The following is a 27882-nucleotide window of genomic DNA, read 5'->3' as shown; positions in this document are numbered from 1 at the left end:
TAGTGGTTACTTTTTTAAGGGCTCAAGTGAAGAAAGAGTCTTTGTCAACTTTGGCTTAGAATATCCTTATATAGTTCGGGGACTTTGTCCGGGTCCACTGGTCTGGGTAAAAAATGTGTGAATTTCTGGTGCCGTTTAGTCCTCGTTCCTTCTCTGGGGGTCCCGTCCTTGTTTAACGCCACATAGAACCGCCTTCCAGTGTCCACGTGTTTGTACAGATTCGAGGAGTACGTGTTATACCAGTTTTCTTCAAACTGTTCTCTGAATACACACTCTTGGGTTAGTTTTTCCTGTTAAAAAAAAAAAAAAAGCACATATTTTGCAAAATTAGCTACTTCATGTAAAGCAACTGCTACACGATAGAACTGCGAGAAAATACCGATGTTAACCCATTTTAATATATTTTGCAAACACTGCTTACCTCTATAAATTTAAATACATTCTATTTTTTTTTCCATAACGATGAAAGCACAAAAGAGTCTAAATGTTTCCTAGTTAAACTTTTCCACGGGCCAATTATCTGAATGAGTCAGCAGGCAGAGGCGACTAACGCCGGGGGCTGTTCCCATTTTCACTGTGGCAGTCAGGATGGTGACCATCCCGGGCACAGGGCCTTCGCGAAGACCGCGTCTCGGCAGCTGCTTCCTCTTCGGCGCATTTGTCAAAACGTCCTCGCCAAGCAGGCCAGCATCACCAGCGATGTCGGAGACGCCCTGCCCTGCCCGCAGCAGTGTGTGTGTCACGCCAGAAGAGCGGTGTGCACACTCCAGCCTGCCGGGGGAGAAGCGCTTGGGAGGCTCTTCTCTTAAAATGCAGGTTTCCAAACCCCAACCCTTCACAATTCCGACCCAGAAGGTCTGGAAATAGGCCTTCGGAACCGGCCCTTGGGGGGTTCTGAGGTAGACACCCCGGTCCACGGTTTGAGATGCGCTGCTTTCCAGGGACGGGGTCCACCGGAGCACGAAGAAGACACACATTCTAGCTCTCCCGTTTCCCTGAGCTCAGACAGAAGGAACCCCCCCCATTTAAACGTAGAAAGGCTCCACATTTTCACACGTGCATTGCTCTCCCGTTTCCCTAAGCTCAGACAGAAGGAACCCCCCCCCCATTTAAACGTAGAAAGGCTCCACATTTTCACACGCGCATTGCTCTCCTGTTTCCCTGAACTCAGACAGAAGGAACCCCCCCCCATTTAAACGTAGAAAGGCTCCACATTTTCACACGTGCATTGCATCTCGTCCTCCACCGGAGCTTTCGAGTCTGGGTCCCCCTGACCCCCACAGCCGCGTGTGTCCAAGACAGCAAGGACCAGAGCGATGCGCGCACAGCACATCCCAAACCACGGGCTCGTTTCAGGCACAAACACGCGAATCTGGCTGCACCTGCAGAAAAGCACCAACGGGACAGACCCGCTTCTGGCTCTTCTCAGCACACTGAGACTTCAGAGCGACACCTCCCTGGAGGGCAGTATTGGAAAATGAATGCTTGGGGGAACATGCCCCGGGCCCTTGCTCACCTGGTCCCTGATATAAATACATGTCCACGCATGTCCACACTTGGCACACTGATGCACAAACCCTGGGAGGGGCCCATCACCCCCAACTGCCGTGGACACATCAGGCAAATGAAGGTGGGGAGAAAGGGGGTTGTGACAGGCTGAGGATGCTGAAAGCCAGAGGCCAGAGTGAGCCAGCGTCCCCACGCCGCCCCACAATTCACACAAGCACTCAGGACCCGCTGCTGGTGGGTGTCATCTAGTGATGAAAAAGCACTGAGCAGGCTGGTGACAAAGTATTATCTCCTGGATAAGTCAGCTGAGTGAGCCGAAATGGGGGAAAGCGAAAAAAGAGAAAAGTAAAGCATCCTGCAAGACAGAAAGATGGGGACCCTCGGGGCCACTGATACTGGGTTTAGAGGGACAAAGTGGGCCACAGGGAGCCAGCATCACCTGCAGCCCCCTCACCCAGGCCCTAGCAGGGCGCTCCCTGCAGGAGGAGATACTAGGAGAAGCCTCTCCCCTCCCCCCCAGCAAACCCCCAGGCCCAATGCGACTGCTCTTTCATCTCCATTAAAATGGACAAAATAAAAAGTGTGTTAACACCATTAACAGCTATTTTAGTCTTTACTTCCAACCCCAGAAAAAAATATTCTCCTCGCAGACAAGATTATTCTTGGTTTAAGATGTCTGGTTTGAGTTTGCTGGGATGAAGTACGTTTTCTAAACAAGCTATGCTCATGTATTTTCTACCTAATAAAATGGACCAAAGTATGGAATCGTATACTGAGCTTTTAGTTTTACCTACCAATGAAGTGAAAAGCGATTTCACATTAAGCTTTCTTTTTCTCAGCAGGAACTCACATTATCTGACAGAGGCTTTCTTTTAAAAATAGGAAAGAAAAAAAAAAAAGGAGTTACTGTCGTGGCTCAGGGGAAACAACTCCGACTAGGAATCATGAGGTTGAGGGTTTGATCCCTGGCCTTGCTCAGTTAGGTTCAGGATCCGGCACTGCCATGAGCTGTGGTCACAGATGCAGGTCAGATCTGGCGTTGCTGTGGCTGCAGTGCACGCCAGCAGCTGTAGCTCTGATTCGACCCCTAACCTGGGAACTTCCATATGCTGCAGGTGTGGCCCTAAGAAGCAAAAAAAAAAAAAAAAAAAAAAAATAGGGCTCCGCCCCCTGCTTTCAGCACCATGAGCTGAGCCCGTGCTTCCCTCTGCTCCCTGCACACCTGTACCTGTGGGCAGCAGGTGTACACACGGCCAAGGGCCCGGCTCTACCCGCACCAGTCTGGCCTGGGCAGACTCACCTGAGCAGCAGGTGTGAACAGCACCCTGAAACCAGGCTATTACGGATGTGCAGTCAGATGTGCGGGCCCAGACCTGAGGACACCCTGTCACCATCAGAGCTGCTCAGAACTGGAGCAAGTCAGCAAACAGCTAGGGTGACCTTTCCCGGTAGCATGTAGGACTGGGGCCTGGAGGTGAAGTCACCTGCCTCAGGTCTAGGCTACAGGATCCTGTGACCATGGTGATGGGGCCACCAGAGCAGAGTGTTTCCAGGAGCCCTGCCAGGGACCCGGCACCTTCCACTTCTCACCAAGGGGGGAGTCCTCAGTCTGGGGACTTCTGAGGCCACTTCCAAAGAGCCAGCCACTCTTATTCTGTCACACCTGCTGACTTTCTTCTCTACCTCAAAACACAATTTTTAAAAAACACTATTCAGGAGTTCCCGTGGTGGCTCAGTGGTTAACGAATCCAACTAGGAACCATGAGGTTGCGGGTTCGATCCCTGGCCTTGCTCAGTGGGTCAAGGATCCAGCGTTGCCGTGAGCTGTGGTGTAGGTCGCAGACGTGGCTTGGATCCTGAGCTGCTGTGGCTGTGGTGTAGGCTGGCGGCTACAGCTCCGGTTGGACCCCTAGCCTGGGAACCTCCATAGGCTGCACACGCAGCCCTAGAAAAAGACAAAAAATAAAATAAAAATAAAAACCACTATTCACTTTGCAGGAGACAGGGGTGGAGGTGAATTGAAAATAGGGAGAACGAACAACTTCTGCGGCGGGGGGGGGGGGGGGGGCTTCCCTCGAGCCTCAGCGGGTTGACACCCCGGCACTGTCCTTGCAGTGGCTCGAGTCCCTGCTGTGATGCAGGTTCGATCCCTGGCCCTGCAACTTCCACAGGACACAGGCGTGACCAAAAGGAAAAAAAATACTCTGCAGGGGGGAGCCGGTGCACCCTGAGGCTGAGAGATGAGAACCTCGTGTCACATGTTTCAGGGTTCTTTTCAGTTTACCCAAAAACCCTTTGAAAAAGTTGAAGAAGGCAAGAACCAAGCCAGCCCCTTTGCTGCTCAGCAAACATGGCCCGATGGGCCTCACTCAGCTCCTGCAAGACGGTTCACACGCAGACAACAACCTCCGAGGCAACTCGGAACATGAAGTGAATTGTTCCACGTAAAACACTTTACTCTACAGGCAGCAATTCTCATGATGGTTAGAGGATTAGCCATCTCCCTCACGGGAGGGCTGGAGAACTTCGGTTAACTGGTTAAATGAGGCTCTGTAGACATGACACTGCAAAACCACTGGTCCAGTTCAGCTCGTGTCATTATTACATAAGTGGCAAAACGCCACTCAGATCAACTTGCATACCTGGAACTGTTCAATTTAAATCACCAGAACAATTAAAGCCCCCGATACCTTTCTATACCGCATACAGGCTTTAAAATAATTTCTTCTTACTCTTTGGGTTTCTGTTAATGTGAGATTTTTTTGTTTTAGACAAAATAGCAAGATTTACAGAATTACTGTTTATGAGCAGAAGTCAGTAGTTCGTGATAAAGTACTTAGTTGAGGTGAACATACTTCTGATGTGTATCTGTACTCCAAAGTGATTTCTCCAAATTAAAAATAAGTAAATGCATGCAAATTGGGACAGAAAATATATGAACCTGTATTCTTATACATACACACAGAAAAAAAGCTTCTGCCTTCAAATAAACTATACGCTTTCGAATTATAGAACTCAGATGTTTTAAAGCTCACCACATGTTCCCAATGCAGACAGTTTATAGAGTATTCCACTATAAAGTGATCAATTTTTGTTTTATTGTATTTCCATGTTTTAATTTTTTTTGTAGATTATTTAACTATAGCTGTTTATGGCATACCTATCTTTGAACTGTTGGATTATGTCACTAGGCCTGGGTGGAGAATATGGATTTAATTCAAAAGTCTACTAAAGCCCAGGCTTTGGAACAAAATGTGGTGAGTGTTAGCAACTATGGAAACCTCCTTTCATTTTATATCATCAAATTCGGAGCAGTGGGAAAAACTGAAATTAAAACTTCAAAACTTTTCCCAATCCTATTCAAACCAAAGTATGAGATAATAATGTGAAAATTAGAGTGTACCCTAGAGAATGTTTAGGAATGTTCTAAGACATAAACGCATACAGACACTAATTTTAACTCTTTGACGAATAGAAACTGTATAATCCACACGGGTGTTAGAAGGCCCAGTTTGTATCTGCGTGCATTTAAAAACTGCAATGAGAAGTTTTCAAAATTTGCGATGCCGTTGTTCTCATTGAAAAGGCACGGACGTAGACCACGCTGCTGCTTTAAAACGTGATTTCCACTCTTACCTCGATACCCACGTGGCGTAGCTTGAACCACACCATCCACATGGATGCACGCGTTCGCCTCAACGGGCCGCTGATCCCCCCGCAGCAACTCACCACGTCTAAGCCCCACGGTGGGTGACTGCAGCGACACTGCCTGACAGGAGAGTCCCTGGACCTGGGTGAGCTCAGGATTCGAGGTGATCACTCACCCCGTCTACAGGGCGCTCCAGTCACGGTATTTAAACCTCCCGTGGCTACAGTTACTCGTTCAGATGGATGCTCCCTCATTAATAATCTAGCAGGAAAGTCTTAATGGGAGTTGTCGCAGGATCAGGGTGATTAAGTATAATGACTACAGGACCATTAATAAGAAGCCAGGTCTTTTAACTCATCTCTCCTGGGAGCTGTCCTCAAATGGAAAGCCACAAACACAGAGAATGGGCGGGAGGCACTATTATTTTATTAGAAGCGCGATTCAGATCCAGCCCCCTTATGCTCTAGAGGCGCCTCCCCTCGAGCCCCGTTTTCCAAAACCTCTTTAAAATCCCCACCATTCCCGAGGGGTCTGCTTTCATACCCCTGACCCCGGGCATCAAAACTGCCGCTAGAACTGCGGGAACAACGGAGCAAGCGGAATTGCATTGTGTCTGGTCAACGCAAAGAAATGATGCCAGCCGGCAGGCAACATCTGTCTCACCCAATACACAGAAAATCAAGAATTCCTACACTCTGCACCCCTTCTCCACCAAAGCAGAAAACGGGACCCAACCAGCCTCCCTCTGGAAGCTGCTTACTTAGGGGTCAGTGGACCGGAAGGTGAGGGCCCCCGTCTGAATCTGGGGGCACACAGCAACACCCTTGTGCTCTGCACTCACCTGCCACGTGGCACCAAGGACAGCCAAGGACAATGAAGCTGAGGACGAAAGCTGCCAAATGTCCCTGGGAACAGAGTGGGCACCTCGGAGCTGTCCTTAGAAGCTGCCCCTGGCAATGGACTTATGTTAGCAAATTCTGTTAGCTCATAAACCTGCAACACACACTCAGAGATGCCGACCTGCAGGAGAAAGGCAATCCTGCTCGCTAATCTGCGAAGTTTAAGATGCGCTTCATGAAATGTGTTTGCCTGTGTCAATGCGTAGACATTGCACATTTGATCCTTCTTCCAAGACCCCTTTAGGAAAAGTCCAGGAAGTTCTTTCCGGATCTTAGAACACCAGGCGGAAGAGAAATCCCATGTAACATCTTCTATCATAAATGATTATCTGATAAGAGAGGCACATCATTCAATGAGCACGGAAAATGCACATCAAAGATTTGCAAAAGCAGAGACAACTTCAAGCTCAATATTACTCTTTGTGAAAGCTGAGAGTAGAAGGGGGGATACTGGAGAAGCGGACAGCCGTGAGGCTGAGAGGTGCAAGTGAGGGAACAAGCCCTATTCCTCAGGACACCGCACAGAGACACGGCGCCCAAGCCCCCCGCCCTGGAGACACTCACCAGACGCACTGCTGGGGTCCGACTGAAACAGAGGCATTTTCTGTGATAGACAGGGCAGGTGAAAGCCCAGCCTTGGTTTGTAGGAATAAAACTAGAGAAACCGAAAGATTAACAAATATAATCGGCATTCGCCCAAAGACAACTTCTGAAGAACTGACAGCTTCCCAGAATGTCCATGGCAAAAGGTGTGGCCACCTCCCACAAACACAGACAAAATGGGTCCATGAGCGGTCCTGGGCCTCAGCTTCCTTACCTGTACAGCAAGGGGACTGGGCCCAGGGATGTGCGGGGCCTCTGAGTCTAAGAGTCGAATGATGCTGGCACATGCCAGGTGGAGACATGCCACCGCGGTGCGTCTGGACGCACTGAACAGGGAGTGATGGACGGAGAAGCCGCGGTGCTGCTGGAAACGGGGGAAGAAGGCGGCGGAAGGGAGGGCCCGGGTCACCTCTGCAGAGGCTCAGGCGGAGGCCGCTGCTCCAGCAAGGAGGTCGCTCGGGGAGAAGAGGTCACCGCGGCCCAAGGGACCTGCCCCTCCCCCAGGACCACTGGGGCGACCCTCCTGGGGGGCGTCCAGCCACCACCTCTCCCGGCCCTGGGTGTTGGCGCAGGAGGAATGTCTGCCCACAAATCCTACGAACCAAGCTGCCCGGAGAGAACTACTTACTTGGAAGAAAACCCAAATCGTGGAGGAAACAGAAAGCTGTCGAATTTGGCGGGGGAGGGGGGTGGAGCTGGACGTGTGCACGCGGCAGATACCGGGCAGCGAGGGCAAGGACAAGCGACCCCCGGTTCCTGTTGCTCTGCACCCTCCTGACCCTCGGTGCCCCCTCCGAGGTCAGCCCACCTCCGGCTCCCGTCAGAGCTGGGCACCCAGTTCAAGGGCCAACAGGAGCCGTTTTCAAGGCAGCGCCCTAACCCTGAACACCCAACTCTCAGAGCAGACTCGCTGGGCGCCGTCGCAGCCCAGGGCGTCCCCTGACAGACGCGTGGACGTTCAAAACCACCATCGGCAGGTCCGGCTTAGCCGGTTAAAGCGCCTGTCCAGTAAAAAGCACCACCGCCGCCACCGCAAAGGAAGTGAAATCCTTAACGAAGGACCCCAGCTTTTCAACGTAAGTGGATAAACTAACAACGTGCTGCATTGGAGGAGAACGTCTATGAAACGAATGCTGACAAATAAAGCTTTACGGCTGACATTTCAAAGGGACGCTTCAGGAGAGGCCACGGTTACCTCTGAGGGAGAGCATTTCTTGACTTTCACAGACTAGCTCCTAAGTCGCAATCTCAGAATTCAGACCTGCAAGAAACCCAGTTCCCGTGCACCTCCCGGCAGCGGGAGAAGCGGGTCGTTGGGCAGGACAGAATGTCCACACCCGTTGGCCTTGAAGGAGGCTAAGATCGGCCACACCCGCAGCCCCCGGGAACCAAGACGGTGCTGGCTGCACCCTGGGCACCATCTCCCTGGTCCTTACGGTGACGCTGGATGGGCTGTCATTGGTCCCCGTCCTCCGGTCCAGCCCAGCCAGCCTGAGGCTGCCCAAGGTTGCCCAGCCAGCGCGCGCCGGAGCTGGCGTCCCAAGGCTTGCTTCCCCTGTTCCCTGCTTCACTCCCAGGTTCAAACTCTGCAGAACACAACCACTGGCTTGAGCTTTCCATGGAAACCCAGCAGAACAAAAATCAGAGCAAACCAAAACTCAGAAGACAGGGAGAGAAAGAAAAAGAACATAAGCCGCCCCCAAGGACCCAGAAAAACTACCTGAAAGACAGCGATTCCCATGGTGAATGGAAGCAGGGGGAGCAGAGGGACCTCGGACAGCAAGTGTGTGCAGTCAGTGCAATGTCACGGCCACACAGGCAAAGCCACTCCAGGCCACGGCAGAGCCACGCCAGCCCACACAGGGGAGGGTGTCCTGGTGTGACCTTGGCAGGTCCATCCTCAGAACACTGCACGGAGCCGCAGTCGCTTCCGCACAAAAGAAAAGCAAACTGCAGGGAAGGTCTCTCTGAAAAATTACAACGAGACCAAGGGAGGAGGCGGACACTCATGCCAGATTTTAAGCATCCCCAGAGCCCTTCACGGGTCTCCACGCAACACCATGACCTCTGCGTCCTTGGCCTCTGCAGCAGGGTGTTGGGAAGGCTCTTCTCGGCTGCCTGAGGATGCTGCCCGGCACACAGGTCAACAGACGGACTCTCGAAGAAGTCAGTCCTGGGCGGTGGGTGTCTGGGGGCATGGCCAAGCTGCAGAGAGGCTGCACAGGGAGGTGGCTTTTCCAGCACTCAGGCCAGCATACTGAGCAGCACAGCAGCGTCCCCTGCAGAGTTAATGATAATGACAGGACAGGACCCTCCAAATGTCAGCCACGTGGCCTCTGGCAGCAGCTGGAAGGAACAGGAGCAAAGACAGGACTGCGGGGGGGGGGGGGGTCAGGGCGGACGGGGGTTAAAGATAATACAATCAGCCAGTTTCCAAACCCTGCAGCCCTGAAGCTGCCCTCAGAGCAGCCCCACCGCTCCTGAGAACACCTGCTACTGCTCTCCATCTCCTGGTGAGCAGTCCCCGCGTCCTTTCCCGGCCCGAGAACGAAGCTCGCTCCCCAGGCCCCCAGCCCCGATCTGTTACAATTGTGCTAGGAGAGGAAACACACCAAGTTAGAATTCTTGGTTTGCACGTCACCTCTGGGCCCAAAATGGCAGGTTCTTCTTGAACCACCCCAAGGTCACCCCCAGAGGCAGCACCGCCCATGTGTGCCCTGTGTGGATTGGGGCACCCCGGAAACACAGGCCGGGCTCCTGCCAGCCTGTCAGACCAACAGTACATAACCTTGTTTCTCGTGTGTTCTGCCCAAGGTAACTGTTGACTGTTAGCCGTGGCCGCAGGGGTGACTCAGGCCAGTGGAGGCCCCTCTAGGCCATGAGATTCCCCCAGACACACCCGGCCTCATGCCTGTGGGCCACTAGCTGGCACTTCGGCTCAATGCCTGGGGGACATTTTCATCAGCAACCTCGCCCACGAAAAGCACACACACAGCCTCGTGGTACCCAGGGGCTCCCACAAAGGACCTTGCTCAGTGCAAGCTGAGCTCAGGAACTGTGGTCATGGGAGAGTCCCTGCTTCTCGGTGCCCATGTGAACGGGCACCCCTTCAGGGCCACACACAGTTGGAGAGAGGAGACAGGGTGCAGCACGCGTGCTGAGTCACAAGGATGCACGCGCCTCGGTGCCTGCGAGGCTGAGGGTCCCGGCCTCCGCATCTGTGAAGCGAGCAAGCGAGCAGGCCCGGGAGCGCAGTGGGCTGACCGCTGTCCAGCAGCACCGGTGCCAGGCGGTGGCGGGGGGGAGAAGCATCACGCGCCCCCACCTCTCCTCCCAGAGGCAGCGCACAACCCAGGGACGTGAGGATTAAACCAGGTCCTTCCCGAAGCCCGTGGATCCCCAAGGCTGTGACTCCGTGACTCCGGCCACCACTAGCTCGCAGGGCTTGACACGCGACTCAGACCGTCAGTAAAGGCAGCTCCCCTGCCTAACGAACGACATAAACTCAACTCAAGTAGAAAGTAGACGGATTTCTTTTTAAAGGCCATTTTCCACTCCTTCCTGGCCAGGAGTGTAGATGCTAAGGAAACAAGAAGCGGGGCACTACGAAGAACCAAGTGCTCCAAAATCCGATCTATGAAGGAAGTACCACGATCCTGCTCTAATATGGGCTTGTTTGTAGCCGAAAAAAAAAAAAAAAGATGTTTTTTATTCACAAAAACAGATGGCCACTCTCACGCATATGTATGAGACAGGGTTTCCTAACTCACCTTCGTGCAAACGATTAATTCCTGACCTATTGCCTCTGTGACCTTGCGGAGGTCACTAAGCCACTAAACGCTCGCTCTCCTCGCCTCTAAAACAAGGACGCTCCACGAACTGAATCAGCAAAAATATAGCAAAAGACGCTCTTCTGGGGGGCTGCCCCCCGCCCCAGCATCAAAGAATCGCCGCTTGATCCTCTGAAAGCGGGCAACGTACACATGCAATTGAAGGCAGGCTCCACTGCCCGCGGCATCTGTTCACTGCCACCCACTTCCAGAGCACGCCTGCCGTCAAGTAGATTACCAAACCAATGACCCTTCATTTCCTTTGTAGGAATTACACCCTCCGGAGACAGCATACAGGACATGCCTGCAGGTCCACCATCAAAGTAATCGGAACTGACACAGCACAATGACAAACTGCTACGTCCAGCGGGGACCGGCCGTTTGGTACGGCGTCCTGTTCTATAAACACACACGTTCCCTCTGCTTGTTCCAAAGCTGCGCACAATGGCACTCAGAGCGCCATGGAGACCAGAGGGGCCGAGCGGACGCCCCTCGCCAGGACCTCATGCCCCTGGCACGTTTTCACAGCTGGCATCTGCAGATCCCAGGAAGACACAGGACCTATCTGGGGGCAACAAGCTTTCCCGCAGAAGCAGTTGCACTGGCTCTTTGCTTCGTGAAAAGGTAAAAGGATCTCTTGAAGCTGGCCTAGCCTTTCCAGGTGACTGCCAGGACCGTGACAGGTGACTGTGTTTAGAGTCACCTTCAGCCAAGGAGGAGGGGGAGGGAGTGGGATGGACTGTGCGTCTGGGGTTAATAGATGCAAACTACGGCTCATTTGGAGCCGATAAGCAATGACACCCAGCTGCATGGCACAGGGAACTGAATCCAATCACTTGCGATGGAGCATGACAGAGGATAATGACAAAAAGAATGTATATAAATGGAAAACTGGGTCACTCTGCAGCACAGAAGAAACCCACCAAACATTGTACACCAACTATAATGGGAAAAGTTAAAATCTTAAAAAATAAGTAAATAAATGACTATCCCAAACAATAAATTAAATAAGTAAAGTCAGCTTCGGCACTAAGCAGGGCTACTTTCTCCATGGAGGCTGACGGGGAAAGGAGGAGGCTGACATACTTGGGGTGTGGGCGAGGGCTTCCCGGCAACGCATAGGGGACAACGTGGGGGGAGGATGGCCTCCCCCAGGTGTCCCGGGAACAGGTGTGCCAAGCTCGGAGCTGTGACCCGGAAGCTGCCTCTCAGCCTCCACCAGGGAGGACCACCGACTGCATCAGACCAATCCTGCCGCCTCAGAGCCTATGGGCCCTACGTCCAGTGTGGATTTTCATATAGACGTATTTTGAATCGCCCTCCAAAGAGGCATGAGAGGTCCGTGTTTGTACGTATTCAAACAGCACAATAAAAATAACCTCAGTCATTTGGGGCAGAGCATCTGAGTACTGCACCCTTTCCTCTCATGCAGGTGGATCTGCCCTTCATTCTGGGACAAGTGGGCTGTCCCCACATCGCTGCCCCAACTGTGCAAATGCCCCCCTGCATGGCCGGCACACACGCCTCCCTCCACCCGCACAGGCAGCCGCCCCTGCTGACGGCTTCAGCTTTTCTAGGTTTCTTTGCACTGAAAACACACTTCAGACCTGGCACACGACCCCCGTAAACCCTAGCTCAGCCGTGTCTCTGGAAATATAACAACCCCATGGTCCACGCCTGTGTGACCTGCCCCTTGTCAGGTGGGTGGCCGGCCTGCAACAGGCTGGTCGCACCCTTACTCTGCCCCCCCAGGCAGAGTCACTCAACCCCCGTCCCCTTCAGCCTTAACAGCTAAATGGGGTGACGCCCACAGAGGTCCAGGAAGGTCCAGGCGGAAAGCAACACCCTGGGTGACATGGCCGACGTGGGGTTGATAGGCTGAATAGCCGGGGTGACAACCGCTACGTGTCAACTGCACGTGACGCAGAGACAGAAAGATGGTCAAGAGGAGTGGGCTCCTAAAACCTCAGTCTACCGGGAAAGATCAACACGAAGTAAAACTCCGCACAGAATAAAGTAAGACCCGAAAGGGGTACCAACCAGAAACCCGGAGTCATCCTTCCCTGCCCCTAGAGACCCCGTGCTCCGCTCTGCTGTGCCCCCCAGTTTCCGTGATCGCGCTCCCTCCTTTTCATGAAAAGGTCAAAATCTCTCATTGAAGGTAGACTCCTGTAAAAGATTAATTTTTTTCCTGGCATTCTTTCTTAAAGAGGTATTTATTACCGTCAATTTATTCCTGACACTTTGAGGTCTCTTGATAATACTCAGATAATTTAGATTAAGGCCCTAAAAGTAACTGAGCCTTGCTCCTAGGCTCTTTGACAAGAACGAAAGTGACAAATGTAAACTAATACTCTAAGACTTTAATCCTCTGCCCAAGTACGCACTCGTGTGTGTGTGTGTGTGTGTGGTCTAGCACCCTCTCTAAATAGCACCCAGGCAGGATATTCCAATCTTTACACTGGAAAGATTACGTGCCCTTCCTTGTCTGCCCTCCCCTTTCTGAGACTCCTATTCACCCCTCAAGACCCAGCTAAGTGCTACCATCCAAATTCCCCAAGCAGTTATTTAAACACACCTCTGAACACCAAAGATATGTGTGATTCCTCTATGACGGGGCATGTCACACGGCACTCAATTATTTATAAGCATATCTCTACTACTAGCTTTTGAGAGATTCGTTGCGCTGCTCTTAGCACAATCCTAGGTACACAGTCAGTATAAATGCTTGTGAACGAAGGAGCAAAAGAAGGAACAGAGGCATAGGCGAGTTAACACAGGAATACAACAATCAAACCCCACCCCAGAGTTAGAATTATCCAGGTATTCTTTAAGCCCAATCATGATACACATCACCAATATAGTTTCTTATTTCCACAATCTAATAGGATGTCAGAATCTTACCTTTTTTTTTTTTTTTATGGCCGTATTTGAGACACATAGGATTCCCCAGCCAGGGACTGAATCCAAGCTGCAGCTACAACCTACACCACAGCTACTACAAGGCTGGATCCTTATCCCACTGTGCCACAGAGGGAACTCCTTTTTTTTTTTTGTCTTTTCTAGGGCTGCTCCCATGGCACACGGAGGTTCCCAGGCTAGGGGTCTCATCGGAGCTGTAGCTACCGGCCTACGCGAGAGCCACAGCAACATGGGATCCGAGCCTCGTCTGTGGCCTACACTACAGCTCACAGCAATGCCAGATCCTTAACCCACTGAGCGAGGCCAGGGATGGAACCCCCAACTTCATGGTTCCTAGTTGGATTCGTTAACCACTGCACCACCACGGGAACTCCAGGAACTTCTTTTTTTGTTTGTTTAAGAATCCTACATATTTTTCTGAAGAAATCTTATCCCATTCACCTCTGACCTTTCAGACCCAATCCTAATTTATTTATTTATTATTTATTTATTTATTTTTGTCTTTTTAGCTATTTCTTTGGGCCGCTCCCGCGGCATATGGAGGTTCCCAGGCTAGGGGTTGAATCGGAGCTGTAGCCACCGGCCTATGCCAGAGCCACAGCAACGCGGGATCCGAGCTGTGTCTGCAACCTACACCACAGCTCACAGCAACGCTGGATCGTTAACCCACTGAGCAAAGGCAGGGACCGAACCCGCAACCTCATGGTTCCTAGTCGGATTTGTTAACCACTGCGCCACAACGGGAACTCCCCCAATCCTAATTTAAACTTGGAAGCAAAAGAACCGCAGGGAGGAAAAGAGAAAAATAATCCCAAAGTACATCTTTACTAGTTTTTGCTGATTTACATGTTTGTTTATTTCATACAAAGTGATGGCTATTTCCCCAAATCTCCTATTTACCTTCTTTCCCAATGAGGTCAGTCTTTTCAAGGCCCCACCACGTTCCGAAACAAACCTTCTCCGCTTTCCTGAGCGGTACCGGGAAGTCTTCCTGCCCAGGTCCGGGCTGGTTCACGACAGAACCCTTGCTCTCTAGGTCTCGTCACAACGGGAAGGCGACATGCGGGTCCCTCCTCGTTCTCACTGCCACACCAGGTACAACAACCACACACCCGGTGACAGTGACATCCAGCTGAGGACACGCCTCCCGCACCTGCCGGAGGCCGCAGGCTCTCAAGGTGGGAGGCGGGGAGAGCCCCTGGCAGAACATACCCTACGCACGTGCGGACGGTGGCGTCCAAGCCACAACCTCCTGAGGCCCCGAGGAGGAGACTCTCGGGACGCCCACGTCAGACCATGGCTTCCGGGCGGAGCAGGAGGGATGGGGCCTGGTCCCTTGGCGCCTGTTCCCACGCTCCCCCCCACCCCGACACCGTGCTCTCACCACGCCCGCAGCCAGACACGCCGGGGACACGCCACAGTCCGGGTCAGCACGGGACTGGACTGGCAGACGGGCCCCCTTTCCCCAGCAGAGCCCTCGGCCACGTGATGATGCCCCACCTCCCAGTTCAGAGGCTCCCCGCCAACCACACTGTCTACTCACTTCAACCCCCAGGGCTGAGCGCGGCTGTGCGCAGGGCCCGGGCCCCCTGGGAACAACGTTCCCAAGAAACCTACCCCCCTCGCCCCTCAATACATCAGGGGACCCAGACACACAAGGAACTACCCCGCAAGTCGCGGGCGATGGTAGACTTTGCAACAAAGCTTCCCGGGGCCCAGAGAAAAACAGGAAATGCGAACCAGTGGCTCAGGCGAGTCAGGGGTGTGGGGAGGGCTTTACGGAGAGAGGGGCTGCCCTGGCCACCACAGGATCAGACCATCAGATGAAAGGAAGGAGCCGGAAGGAGACAGGCTCAGGTCACAAGGCGGGGTAAGGACATGACACAGCAAAGCAGATCCAGGCAACGTGGTTCCACGGGGACCAGCCCATAAAGAGGGGGATTGGCCCTCGGGCAGCTGCTTAGGGTTTGGGGTGAGTGAGGATGAGGGTGGAGGGGGGGAAGCCGCCCAGGATGTGTTTCCACAAAGGAAAGGACCCCAGGTCACACGTCCCCTCCAGCAGCTTCCCCACCTCGGGTGGGGAGGGCCCATCCCACCCCTCCTGGGCAGATGGGCTTCACAGGCGGCCAGGAAGACAGCCTGGCCTCCCGGGACACACACCCAGAAGGCTGCTCCAGCCTTCCTGCTGGCCGCCACCCCAGGCAGACTGTCGGGGGTTGTCGCCAGGTCTATGACCCAGCGGGGCTCAGACAGCGTCACGGAGGAGGTTGGTGGAGGCGAGGGACCAACAGCTCTGGACACGGGTCCCATCCGCCCTCCGTGTGGCTGGTTCCCTCCAGTGCCAAGAGGCCCGGGAATGGGAACAAGCAGTGTGGCGTCTGTTGACTCATTCACGGCTTCCTTCAGGACACTGTGCCTTCGTATGTGTTTACGGAAGAACACAACATAACTACACTTTATATACACAATTTTCAAATAATTTACTATGCAGCGGGGAAGATCCGGGCTCAAAACACTCTGGGGACAGCCATGCTAAACCTCGGTCCCTTCTACCACGAAAGGTCAGTTTGTGCCTCAGCACAGACAGCGTTCTAGGGAGTCGAGCCACGACCAACTTAATTAAATCCAAGCTGAGTACCTAGAAGCGAGCATGACAAAGGGCAGACATCGCCGCGTATTTCAAAATCGAAACGCTTCCTTGCATCTTGTACCTTTGCACTTGACAGTGTTGACAAAAATAATTGAGCACGTAAATAACTTTATCTAAACCCAGAACTGTGTTTAAAAGGCTCCCTTCAATTCTATGCTTTGAAATATGTTTTCAAATAACCTATTCTCTCAAGGAAACACTTTTTTTAAAAAGACAAATGTCTAACGGAACCAACCAATCTACATTCAAATTTTACCAAGGCAGAAAAACCATCCTTGTGTCATTAAAAATGCTGAGTGTTCTATTCAGACTACACGGGCCACCACTTACCGTCATCTGGAATTTCTAAGTAAAAGCTTGACACTACTTCCAACCCGTGTGTGTGTGTGTGTGTGTGTGTGTGTGTGTGTGTACATACTAGTACATGGAAGGAAAAAAGTATATCTAGAAAACAATGCCTCTCGATTCTATACGCAAATGTCTTTCATTTCTCTCAACAGAGGACTCCAGGACTTCTCCCATTTCCCAGCGTCTTTTCACTTTCACATTTGGTGGATGCTAACCCAAGTTCTCACTTCACGAGAACATGATTATTTAAATTCTCACCTGACCACCACTAATGGCAATGAAAAACTAAAGGCTGGCTTTACTACCCGTCTCGCTGGGACTCAAGGTAGCAAACACTTAACTCATAACCTAGTATCCTAGTATCCTAGTCCCATGTTCAGAAAATATGTATCGAGTTCCCACTGTGCACTGTGCTTCAGAAACTGTGCAGTAAAGATACGAAGAGAGATATCGAGTTAGCCCCTTCCTCTCCAAGCGGAAGCAGGGACTCCGTTTCCTCCACTGCTGTCCCCAGGGCCCCTAGAACAGTGCCTGGCACCTGGCAGCCGTCGGAAGTGCTCTCCCTGCCTTCCCAAGGAGGTGACAACCCGGGGGAAGTGGAAAGGAAGACAGGGAAACAGCAGCTCATAAAACTGGCAGGTAATGAGGACGTTTTATATTCTTCTTCACATAAAGAGTGTCGGACTGTCATGGCATCTCCCTTCTCTCTGCATGATGAAAACCTCATGTAGCTCAGAGAGAGGGCTACACTCACAGCTCGGTCTATTTCTAGTTTTAATTACAATGCTTGGCAAAGCTGGGCGAAGATCATCTCAATTCATTTCAAAAATAACTCCCATTCAATACAAGAAGATGGGATCCTTCTCCCAGTTGTGAATTTGTTATTTACTTGATAAGGAAAATGGCTTGGCCTATAAATAAGGCATTTTCTTAGAAACTTGGGTCTTGTGAAGACCCGGGGCTGGTACCTAGTGATGAAAATGAAGTGGTTTTTCCGCAAAGTGTAACAACTTACACTTCCCTTCCAAACACTGCTTCACTGCCAGTGATGTGGAATCTGGGGAGAGTGCAGTCCCCCTCCAACGTGAGCCAGGAGGACTGGCCAAGTCTCCGTGGTACTTACGGATCCGTACAGCTCCCCCTTCTCGTTCATGCCCAGGTAGAGTCCGCTGTCCACGCCCCGAATGCTGACCAAGCCCACGGCTATACTGATGAATTCCAGGATGCCTGGGAGAGGGAGAGCACAGAGAGGTCAGCGACTGCCGTTCCCATCAGCCTCTCGGAGGAGGGCCTTGAGGTGTGTCTTCTTCAAGGAGCATCTTTTCTTTTTGGCTCCGCCCATGGCATGTGGAAGTTCCCAGGCCAGGGATCAAACCTGCACCATAGCAGCAACCTGAGCCGCTGCAGTGACAACCCCAGATCCCTAACGAGAGAACTCCCAAGAAGCGTCTTCTCTTAAAACCACTGCCCCAAAGCACTGATTTTTCAATGCAGTTGTGAGGCTACAACAACACTTAGCGACATGACACATGGCAAACAAAGCCTTTTGAAAATTAAAAAGCTAGTATGTACACACACATGCTACGACGGGATATGTCAGATAAACCAATGTACATGTTCTAATTGACTTAAAATATAAAGAGAGAGAAAACTTTCTTCCATTTTAAAAATGTGAAATTAGGAGGAGTTCCCATCGTGGCGCAGTGGTTAACGAATCCGACTAGGAACCATGAGGTTGCGGGTTCGGTCCCTGCCCTTGCTCAGTGGGTTAACGATCCGGCGTTGCCGTGAGCTGTGGTGTAGGTTGCAGACGCGGCTCGGATCCTGCGTTGCTGTGCTGTGGCGTAGGCCGGTGGCTACAGCTCCGATTTGACCCCTAGCCTGGGAACCTCCATGTGCCACGTGAGCGGCCCAAGAAATGGCAAAAAGACAAAAAAAACAAAAAAACAAAAAAAACAAAAACAAAAATATGTGAAATTAAGTATCTGCATATAGGTGCGGATTGGGGGGGGGATGTTCTAGTCGGAGCAGAGACAATGTCCTCAAAACAATGCAGGGCGTGTTAACCTAAGATGTGGCTGGTTTACACGGAAAATTATCCAGCTCTCAGCTGTGAGACCAGATTGAGCCTCGGGTGGAAAACGAAAGCGTTCACACGCATTCCCACATATTCCTGCATAAACAAACTATTGATTTTTTGCTGTGCTTATCTAAGCCTCAAAGAGATAGTTTGGCAATTAAGAGAGCAACATCCTGGAAAATACATGCTGATTCCCAAAACGCCCTTGATGTAACATAGGCATGGGAGTTCCCGTCATGGTGCAGCAGAAACGCACGCGACTAGGAATCATGAGGTTGCGGGTTCAATCCCTGGCCTCACTCAGCCATGAGCTGTGATGTGGGTTGGAGACAGGGCTCGGATCCCGAGTTGCTGTGGCTGTGGTGGAGGCCGGCAGCTACAGCTTCAATGTGACCCCTGGCCTGGGAACCTCCATATGCCATGGGTGCAGCCCTCAAAAGGCAAAAGTGAATAAACAAAATAAAATAAAATAAAATAGGCATGGAATACTACATCCCCACATTGAATCCGCATAAGGATCTTCTTTTATTGCCTTCTTTCGCCTTGCTTACCTCGCTAAGAATAACAGTACCTCAGCTGGGCATAAATCCAGAATTTTATGGTCACACAACAGCAGTTCCAGAGTCTATGAGTCTACTGTTGTTTTAACGTGATTATCCAAGGCTATATTTGAGACAATGCTAATATCACCTGTGCTCAGCCACTTTCTCCATTTTGTATTAAAATGCTACCCTGTGTGTAAATCTTGCATTAACACAGCAAAGAGTGAGTTGTTTTAAAAATATCGCCAAATATTAAAAAACTGACTTACATGTAAGAGTCTAGAAAAAAACTAAGGGTAACACTGCTATAGTCAGTCCCATGTGACTAATAAAAAAGCACTTACATGGATTTTAACGCAATTAATTTTGCAACGCTCACCAAACAGCCTGTGCTGCAAACATCCCAAAATGACATGAAATCCATAAATCCAGTAAAGCAAAGCCTCCGCGGTAAAGCCCAGAGAAAGAGACTGCTTATCAAGGGCTATTCCTAACTCTTTGAAAGCACAAAACGCTGCAGATATTTGGAGCTTACAGAACATTGATCTGGACCCGCAAAACTATTCATTCTAAGTGGATGGAGAATAGTGTGCGGAAAATAGAAAGAGGCATTGCCAGGTATATTCCAAACCTGATAACCTGAGACTCTCGAGGAAAAAAGCCAGTTCAGTGGTCGCCACCCCTACGCCACAGAGCAAATGAGAAGCCCAATCAGGCAGGGTTTTCAGGAGGGTCCTTCCCGTGCGATGCCACCCTGACTGAGGAATGACTTTATTTCACCGCGCCACACCCAACTCTTAGGAGGCAAAACGGTTTCAGGTGTGGCGCTGAATCACTACAGGAGCCCCACGCAGGTGAGTCTCTTCTTCGCTACCTGACAACACACCACAGGAGAGATCACCGTTGGCAGCAGTAGTGAAAGGAATTTATTCATGTCGAGTTTTCACAGTAGAACCAAAGACAAGAGACACTGAGCCCCTCCCATCTGACCAATTTAATGCACCAAGTCAATAAAACCCCCAGTCCTAAAACGAAAAGACACTTGCTCCTTCCAAGAGGAGATCTTTCTGCGTTCCCTAAACAGGAGGCAGCTCTGAGAGAACCAGTAACATCAGGTCCAACAAAAAGTAAGCATCTGTGACCCCACAAATCCTCCTGACCGGCTGACAATTAGGATCACAAGAGCTGTGGTGCAGGGGGTTAAGGATCCGGTGTTGTCTCTGCAGCGGCTCGGGTTGCCGCTGAGGTGCAGCTTTGATCCCTGGTCCATATGCCACAGGTGCAGCCAAAACAAACAAAAACTCCTAGCAGCTGGAACCCTTGAGCCTCTCGTCTGTGCCAATGAGACGCCTTCGCTCAGCCAGCCCTCAGCACAGCCCTTGGCACTACCCGACGCTCATCTCCAGGTGACAGGTGGGGACACCAAGGTTTAAGGGTGTGAAATAGCTGCCCCCAAGTCATCAGAGGCCAAAGCCCAGGTCCACATCTTACCAGCGGCTGCACCTTTCCTCCTGTATCCCGGATTCATGCACCACTTTCATACAGCTTTTCCCTCACGAGCGCCTGGAAGATGCTACCTAGCGAGACTGGGTAGACCCAGGGCTCGGGTGCGCTCGGGCTGTGCGGACCTGGGGGCACCCCACCCCCGCCCCGTGTGTGCCGTCTCCTAGCACCTCAGTTATGGGCACAGAGCTTTTTTGGTTAAAGGACTTAAGTTCTCCAACGGTTATGATACACTTTGGAAGTGAAAGCTCTAAGACAGCTACCCTGTTATCTTTCTGGCATCGACAAGACAGCTTGATTCATACGCACTGACTCATTCAGTCAACAAACTGCGGAGGGACGATACAGCCAGGGACCGTGCCATTTGTGGGGGATGTGAAGATGAGTAAGACCCCGCCTACGCCCTCAAAGAGCTTACCATCTAGTGGGAGAAAGGACGAATAGGCAGATAGACAAGATCACAAAGTGGGGGGCGCAGGCAGAGGTGTCCGGGGTATGGCCCGTGCCCAAGGGTGGGTGGCTCACTTAGGCTTCAGAAGGGGAGTCGGAGGGGCTTCCTGAAAGGAAGTCCCCTGGGGTGGCTTTCCATGTGAGAAGGAATGACACCTAGGGACCCAGGAAAAGGTTTCATCATCTCAAACCCCCACCTTTATTCCCGCAGCTCCTGGAGAAGCGGAGACCCCAAGAACAGCCCAGCTTTTTGCGAGGCCACATCCCAAGATCCAAGGGCCAGCAGGAGTCAGAAGGCCTGGGTCACAGCCACGGCCCCACGTGCAGAGAGCACCAAGCCTGCAAGGCCAGAGGGCCTGGCAACAGGCTCCCGCCCCCAGATTGGAACCCTTGTGGTTCCTGGTACCTTCCTGTCCACAATGAACTCTAGAACCCGAACTAGCTCAAGTCACCTCTCTCTGGGCCTGAGCTGGTGGCAAGCAAGTGCTGCCCACCATACAGATCTGAGCCTGCCCACTCCCCTTCCATCTGCTTGAGTGAGCAGCACAGGGGCACTGGCTCAGTAACAGCCCAGGAGAAGGCCGCTGTGTAGACACAGCTGAGTGTTTCACGAGCAGCAGACGAGAAAGGGAAAGGAGGAAAGGGCTAGGAAGAGACGGAAGGGAGAGCGAGGTGGGACTGCTCCTAAATATAGCTGGTGGCCCTCACGGGGCACCAGGGTGGCCTGTCTGTCGTAGGCGGACGCAGTCCAGACGGCCTCCGTTCAGAGCGACTGGGGACACCCAGTGTCCAGGGCATTTCCTTTTCGGGGGGGCAGGGGTTCCATCGAGGATGCACTCACCAGGCCCCAGGAGGTCTGTTGGGGTCCAAGGTCATCTGTGGTCCAAGGAGGCCAGGTCAGTTCCTGGGACTAATAGGGACGGAGTAGGCACAGGTGGTTGTCAAAGTCCCCGTAGGGACCACAGATAAAGAGGGACACCTGCGGGACGCTGGGAGACCACTGCGCGTTCAGAAAGCCCTGGGGACGGGCAGGCTTGCTGCACGAGTGGAGGTCGCTGGGTGGGGGTGGGGGGAGGCCTGCGTCCAGGTTCAGCCCCAGGGTGGGAGTCTGAGGACCGCCCTGCCGCGGATACGAAGGAGGAGCTGGGGCTCCCGGAAGGGCAGAGGCGGGCTTTTCCCACCCCCACGCCCCTTGGAGGGTAAAACTGTGGCCCACCCGGATCCTCGGATCCTCGGGGCAGAGCTTCCTCGCCTGCCTGCTTGCATCTCACAAGCGTCCTGTCCTCTCAGGTCTGTGTCTTGCCTGTCACTGTGTCTCTCGCCGAATTCCTTCTGCATGGAGACATGAAGAACCTCAGTAAATCCAGACACGGGGTGAGCAATTCTAATTTAAAACGTGGGTTCAAGTCCCAATCTGGGCTCTGGCTGGGTGCAGGCCCTTGGTGCTGTCAGTTTCCGGACCACTTGAGGGAAATGACCCCAGCAGACTGTCACCCTTGCTCCAGCTTCACTGGGTATTAGCAGTCAGCCCCAGCTCTGTCCACATGGCCCGTTAACCCACAGCTGATCCAGCCCCTCTGTCCTGGGTCTCACCTCCCAGGCCAGGCCACCATGGGCTTGGAGGGGGGGAGCCAGAAGCCACTGTGCCAGGGCCCATGTTAAACAGCCTTCCAGCCTAAAAACCCCCAACACGTAACAGGACTGCATTCTTCGGAGGATGAGAATGTGTGCAGACTGTGGACAAGGCGGGACTGGAGGCTCAGGGAGCAGATGGACCTCCTCCCTACAGAGCTCCCGGCTCAGCCCAAGGGTTCTGCACCCCAGCTGCCCCATCGATCACATCGGAGCCCCGACCCCAGCCAGTCTCCGTCCACAGCAAGGCCGGCCAATCCGAGGTCATTTGGGGAATGACTAACCTAACAGGAGGCATAAGCCCACCGATTTGTCAAGAAGATTCTAAACGAACCCTGGAAAAGGCTCCTTTCCCTCCGTGAGGCAGGCAAGTGCCCGATAAACGGAACGGTTGCCAATGCAACACTCTGGAAGGAAGACCCTTTTTAAACCTCTTTCTTTTTAAATCATACGGTGTAACCTCTTTCTCGCCTCTCGGATAACTTCTCCTGAGCCCTGGGCCGGGCACGCAGCCGGCGCGCTGGGTCCGGGTGCAGGCCGGCCCTTCTGGGAGCTGTGCTCAGGCCAGAAGGCGCCGCAGCGGGGAGCAGCCATCTTCGCACCAGCCCAGGGGTCACCCGCTGGGGCTCCTCGTGCCAAGTCAAACAGGGGATCAGGCCCAATGCTCACTTTTTTATTATCCCACATCACTCTCTCTGCCATTGATTTTCTGCTCACTTTTTCCATCTATCAAGTGCTTTAAAGAGGAAAAAAAAAAAAAAAGTAGGGAAACGAAGGGTCTGGCTCTCCCGGCCTATCACCCAGAGGTCCAATTCCCAGTTCCCTTTCTCCAGGCTCAGCCTTGTCTCCACACCAGCACCCCCAAAGGGAAAACAAAGGGCTCCCTCTAGGTCCCACCTAAGTTGTCACCGCGCAGCTCCTGCTGGGACAGCAATAGGGTTCCCCGCCCCCCACGGCCCGCACTGCCGCTGCTGTGTCACCGCCACGCTTGCCAGCAGCTGCAGTCACCTGCGGCTGCGGGGGAGGAGGGATCGCCAAAGATTTTTGCAGCACGTTTCTTTCTGCTGTTCCATTTCAGGTAAAAAACGCACCTTCTATTTTAATCGAGGTGTAAACACACCTCGCCCCCTACCCACTGCTACTCTCTTCCAGAGACGCGTTAGAGAAACTGGGGGGTGCATTCAAAGTCCCCAGAGCGCAGTGGGTGAGGAGGGGGGCGCAGGCAGGGGAGTGGGAGGGTCCAAGGTGAGGCCGGCGGGGACGGGGGCGGGAGCGCCAGGTGTGACGGCCGCAACCCCGCGCCGGGTCCTAGCGCCCGCCCTCCGCCTCCGGGCGCTCCTGGCGGGGCGGGAGCGAGGGTGGGAGGTTCGGCCTCGCTGCGCTGCAGAGGTTGCTAATATTGGGACCTGCCGCAGCGGGAGACCGCGGCACTGCTGTCACCCGGGAGTGGTTCTCCCTGCCACCGGATGGAAGACTGAAATAAGCCTCCTGCCTCTCCCTCCTTCCCCGCCCCCACTGCGCACACCACCCACTCAGCCGCATCCAAACCCGAGTGAAGGCGCGGCGAGCGCGAGCCCCTCCCCCCGTCGCCGGTTCCCGGCCGCCCCCCGAGCTCCCGCTGGGCCCCTACCCCCCCACACACACACACCCCACCCCGGGTCGGGGCTCCTGCTGCCCGGCCTCCCACCCAGCACTGCCCCTACCAGCCGGCCGACAGCGCCAGGCGGACAAGGAGCGGACGTGTCACCTCCGGGATTGGGGGTGGGGGTGCCGAGGCCGGGTTTTTGTTTTATGATCTCTATTCAGACGCTGTGCCAGCGCCCTTGTCGGCTGACCCCAGAGCGCGCCTCTCAGCAGCCCCCCCCTTCCGGTCCCCGGCCCGTTCCATCCACCCTGGTTCCTCGCTGCCCCCGTGGCAGAGTCACCGGATTCTTAATTACTTGGTTGCATGTAGCGAACGTCCTACCCGAAGGTGACTGCGTTTAAAGGGGAAAAAAAAAAAAAAAAAAAAGCCCACATTGGGGGTGGGGGTGGGGTGAAGGTGGAGAAGCCCCAGTTGGAGCCTCCCGTGGCCTCCTCGTCTCGTTCCGCGGGTCCCGGGCACTCCCTAGGACCGGGCTCGGCTGCTCGGCACACGAGGCCGCCGGCCGCACTCGAGCGCCCAGCGAGGGCTCCAGGGCCCGGGGGCCGGCCACGCAGGGCGCGGAGAGGAGCAGCGAGCTCCGCTCAAGAGCTGTAACAATGGCTCGCGGCCCCCGCCGCCTGCGCCGCCCTTTGTCCCCCTCCCTTTCCCGTAGCTCCGGCCCCACAAGCCGGCCCGACCCACCTCCGGCGCGGCCAGCCCACCGCTCCCGAGACTCGGCTGTGAGCTCCGAAGGAGGGAGAGGGGTCCGAGGCAGGAAGGGGCACAGGGGCCTGGGCCCCGCCGCCAACTCCGCGGCTGCGCGCGCCTCCAGCAGCTCCCACCCCGCGCGCGGCCCCGCTGCCCGGGCGGCGGCCGGGTCCGCTGGACCCGCACTCACTCGCAGCGAGCGCGAAGGGACGCAGCTTGGGCGAAAGGAGCCTGACCCCTGAACGCGCCAGCAGGCCGGGCGCCCCCGACACAGCGGTCCCCGCTGCGGAGGGCGCGCTGGGCGGGGGCAAGCCGCTGAACCCGAGCGCGTCTAGGACCGCGCGGAGCTGGCGGGCGGCTGCCGAGTGCGCCGCGGGGCCCGGGCGGCCGAGTGGCACCTGCCGGCCGGCGCGCGGGGGACCCGGCTGGGCGCGGCGCACCCGGCCGCCCACGCCGCCCGCCCCGGCGGCCGCCCGGGTTCTGGAGCGCAGCGCGGGGCTTGGCCGAAGCCGAGGGAGCGGCCGCAGCGAGCACTTCAGCAAAGTTTCGCCCTCGCTCTGCAGCGGCCAGAGCTGCCTCCACTTCTGAGAGTTACGGTTTCTGTAACTGAAAACTGCCAAGCAGAAGGGAGACAGCTAGAGCCATTCGCACTAGTAGGTTCAGTTCCGGCTGAGGCTCGGGCTGAGCAAAAGCAGACAATCCCCCGGCTCGCGCATCAGGGACCAGCCGCATCTCAGGCCTGAATCCTTCTCACCTCTGGCATCGTCTGCAGCCCACGAACCTACACCGACTATTTAGATCGTGTTCAACATCTGGCATTAAGGCATGAGGAAGAGAAATCACCATGGGACTTTGTTTTTACGACCTAGTTTAAGTGTTGTCAGGTGGGTTAACTCATAAGTTAACTCCTTCCAACAGTCTGGTTGCCCAAAACAGTGCTTTTTTTGACTTGCCCCTCCACCACTCCCTCCCTCCCGCAACTGTGCTCTCTGCTGTTAGGCTCAGGGTGGCCCAGCGGGCACGTGTGTGCAGGCATTAAAGGGGACAGTCACCAGTCCTCGGGTCTGCAGCCCTCAATGCTGAGTCACAAATACCCTCCCCAGGAAATGAAATCCTCGGAATGCCGTTTAAAATTAGCTCCAAGCTTTTGCACGCGGGCACACACTCACAACCAGAGCCACCCAGGAACCCCCACACAGGGCTGCAAACTATGGAAATTACAGAGCACAGTGAATAACCTGATGGCTGGAAGGACAAACGCCCCTGGTGCGCGCCCAGCCCCTTCCCCACTCATTTTCCACCAGCCTCTCTGCCCCTGCAGCTGAGGAGTCTAAATACGATTTCAGTCCTCTTCCCAACGGAGCAATCAGCAACCTTTGCCTAAAGGGTTCCAGACCCTCACGGTGGGAATAAGCAATAGGCTTAATCTACAATTCAAGCAGTATACTTACTGGAGCAAAGAGGGAAGAGGAAAAACTTCGTTTGGCACAAGATGATAACCACTGCCTTCAGGAAAATGCATTTTTAAATTCTCAGTAGTTAATTATTAAAGCTTTAAACTCGTGGAATCAGCCCATTCAAAAGAAACTTCCTAAACCCCGTCTTCCTGTGTATCTGATGCAAAAGAACTAGGGGTTGTGTTATATTTATAAATCATGCCCTCCTTAAAAAAAAAAAAATTTTTTTTTTTTTAAAAAGCCTTTCAGTGGAGACCCGCATCAGTGCCAGCGGCGGATCTGCAATTCCGCAGGCTCTTTTTTTTTTTTTTTTTTTTTTTTTTTAGCTAGCAAGACAGCGACAGACCAAGACAGAGAGGGGAGGAGACCCCTTCCCGCATCCCCCACCCTGCCACCACCATCTCGGTAGTTATCCGAACATGCCAGCGCGGACACTAAGGGGTTAATGGTATACCTACCAAAGCGGCTGTGGTCTTTCCTGGTTCCCTGGATAGTACCATTGGGGAAGATTTCTAAGTGAAATCCAGTCCTGCAGTACAGCTGCCTCCGCCTGAGAATCCCCTTTAAATGATCCAAGTCCGTGACTGCGGGTCCCCTGGGAAGCCCCCCTGCTTCGGACTGACTCAGGTGGTCACTTAACAAAACCGGGCTGTCCACCGGCAACACGGGCACATTCCCAAACGGTACTGCATCCTGCACACCGAAATAGTTCCCAACTTCACCTAGGGGAGCCATCAGAAGCCTCGGCTTTTGGAGCACAGCGATAAACAATAATGATGGTGCCAACCCAGGAGATATTAGGCGAGGTATATCCAACTCCCCTCCCTTACTGCAGTTGCAGAGAGAGAAAAAAAGGTCCTTTTCTTCAATCCATTAAATGCATAAATAAAAGTAATCTGCTGTTTCACTGGCACAGGTTCAAGGTCAAACCACGGATAGTCTAAGAAACCACCACTTTCTACTCACACACTGACATATTGATAAACGCATCTATGCATCTCTACAGACAGATCCCCAGCTCTCAGCAGGCAGGAAGGTCTTCATTCCATCCGACCGTAATAAGGAAAAAAATCCGTAGTTTCTCCATTTGGTTTGAGATCAGAATGACCATAGCAACTTAAATGCCTAGGCGTTATTATAGGGATTTTTAAGATGCACGGGCTACGTCAGAATTTACGGATCCTGACTCCAGGAAGGCATGCGCCGTTTTTACTCTAACCGACTCTGCAGACATCAGCAGGAATCCTTCCAGAGGGGAAAAAAAAAAAGCTCACGTTGGTGGCGGCGACAAATCTGTCCCCCGGTCCCCCTCCAAAAATGAGAATAATGATAATAAAACAAAAAGAAGGAAAAACTTTAGGCGTCCAAAGCTGGTATCCAGAATTCTCCAGGGGCTCGGCAGGCGTCCATTGGCTTAGCGCGGGCGGCGGGCGGCGGCGGGAGCGAGGGGCGCCGCGGCGGGACCCGCGTGCCGCC

General features: G+C 53.4%; 1 protein-coding gene across 1 annotated transcript; it reads right to left on the bottom strand.

Moving 5' to 3' along the window:
• Positions 1-27289, bottom strand: FGF9 (fibroblast growth factor 9). Its single transcript, NM_213801.1, is given in 3 exon segments — positions 1-290; positions 17534-17637; positions 26865-27289. Coding segments are annotated over 3 exon segments (627 nt in total). The 5' UTR covers positions 27142-27289; the 3' UTR covers positions 1-44.
• Positions 27290-27882: the final 593 nt, after the last annotated feature.

This window comes from Sus scrofa, chromosome 11, assembly GCF_054392235.1.
Source record: "Sus scrofa isolate SSC_HxYL_T2T_F1_AM1 chromosome 11, Sscrofa_HxYL_maternal_Yorkshire_Landrace_v2.0, whole genome shotgun sequence".
NCBI classification, from domain to species: Eukaryota; Metazoa; Chordata; class Mammalia; order Artiodactyla; family Suidae; genus Sus; species Sus scrofa.
The sequence above is the reverse complement of the archived record's forward strand: the minus strand, read 5'-3'. Positions and strand labels throughout refer to the sequence as shown.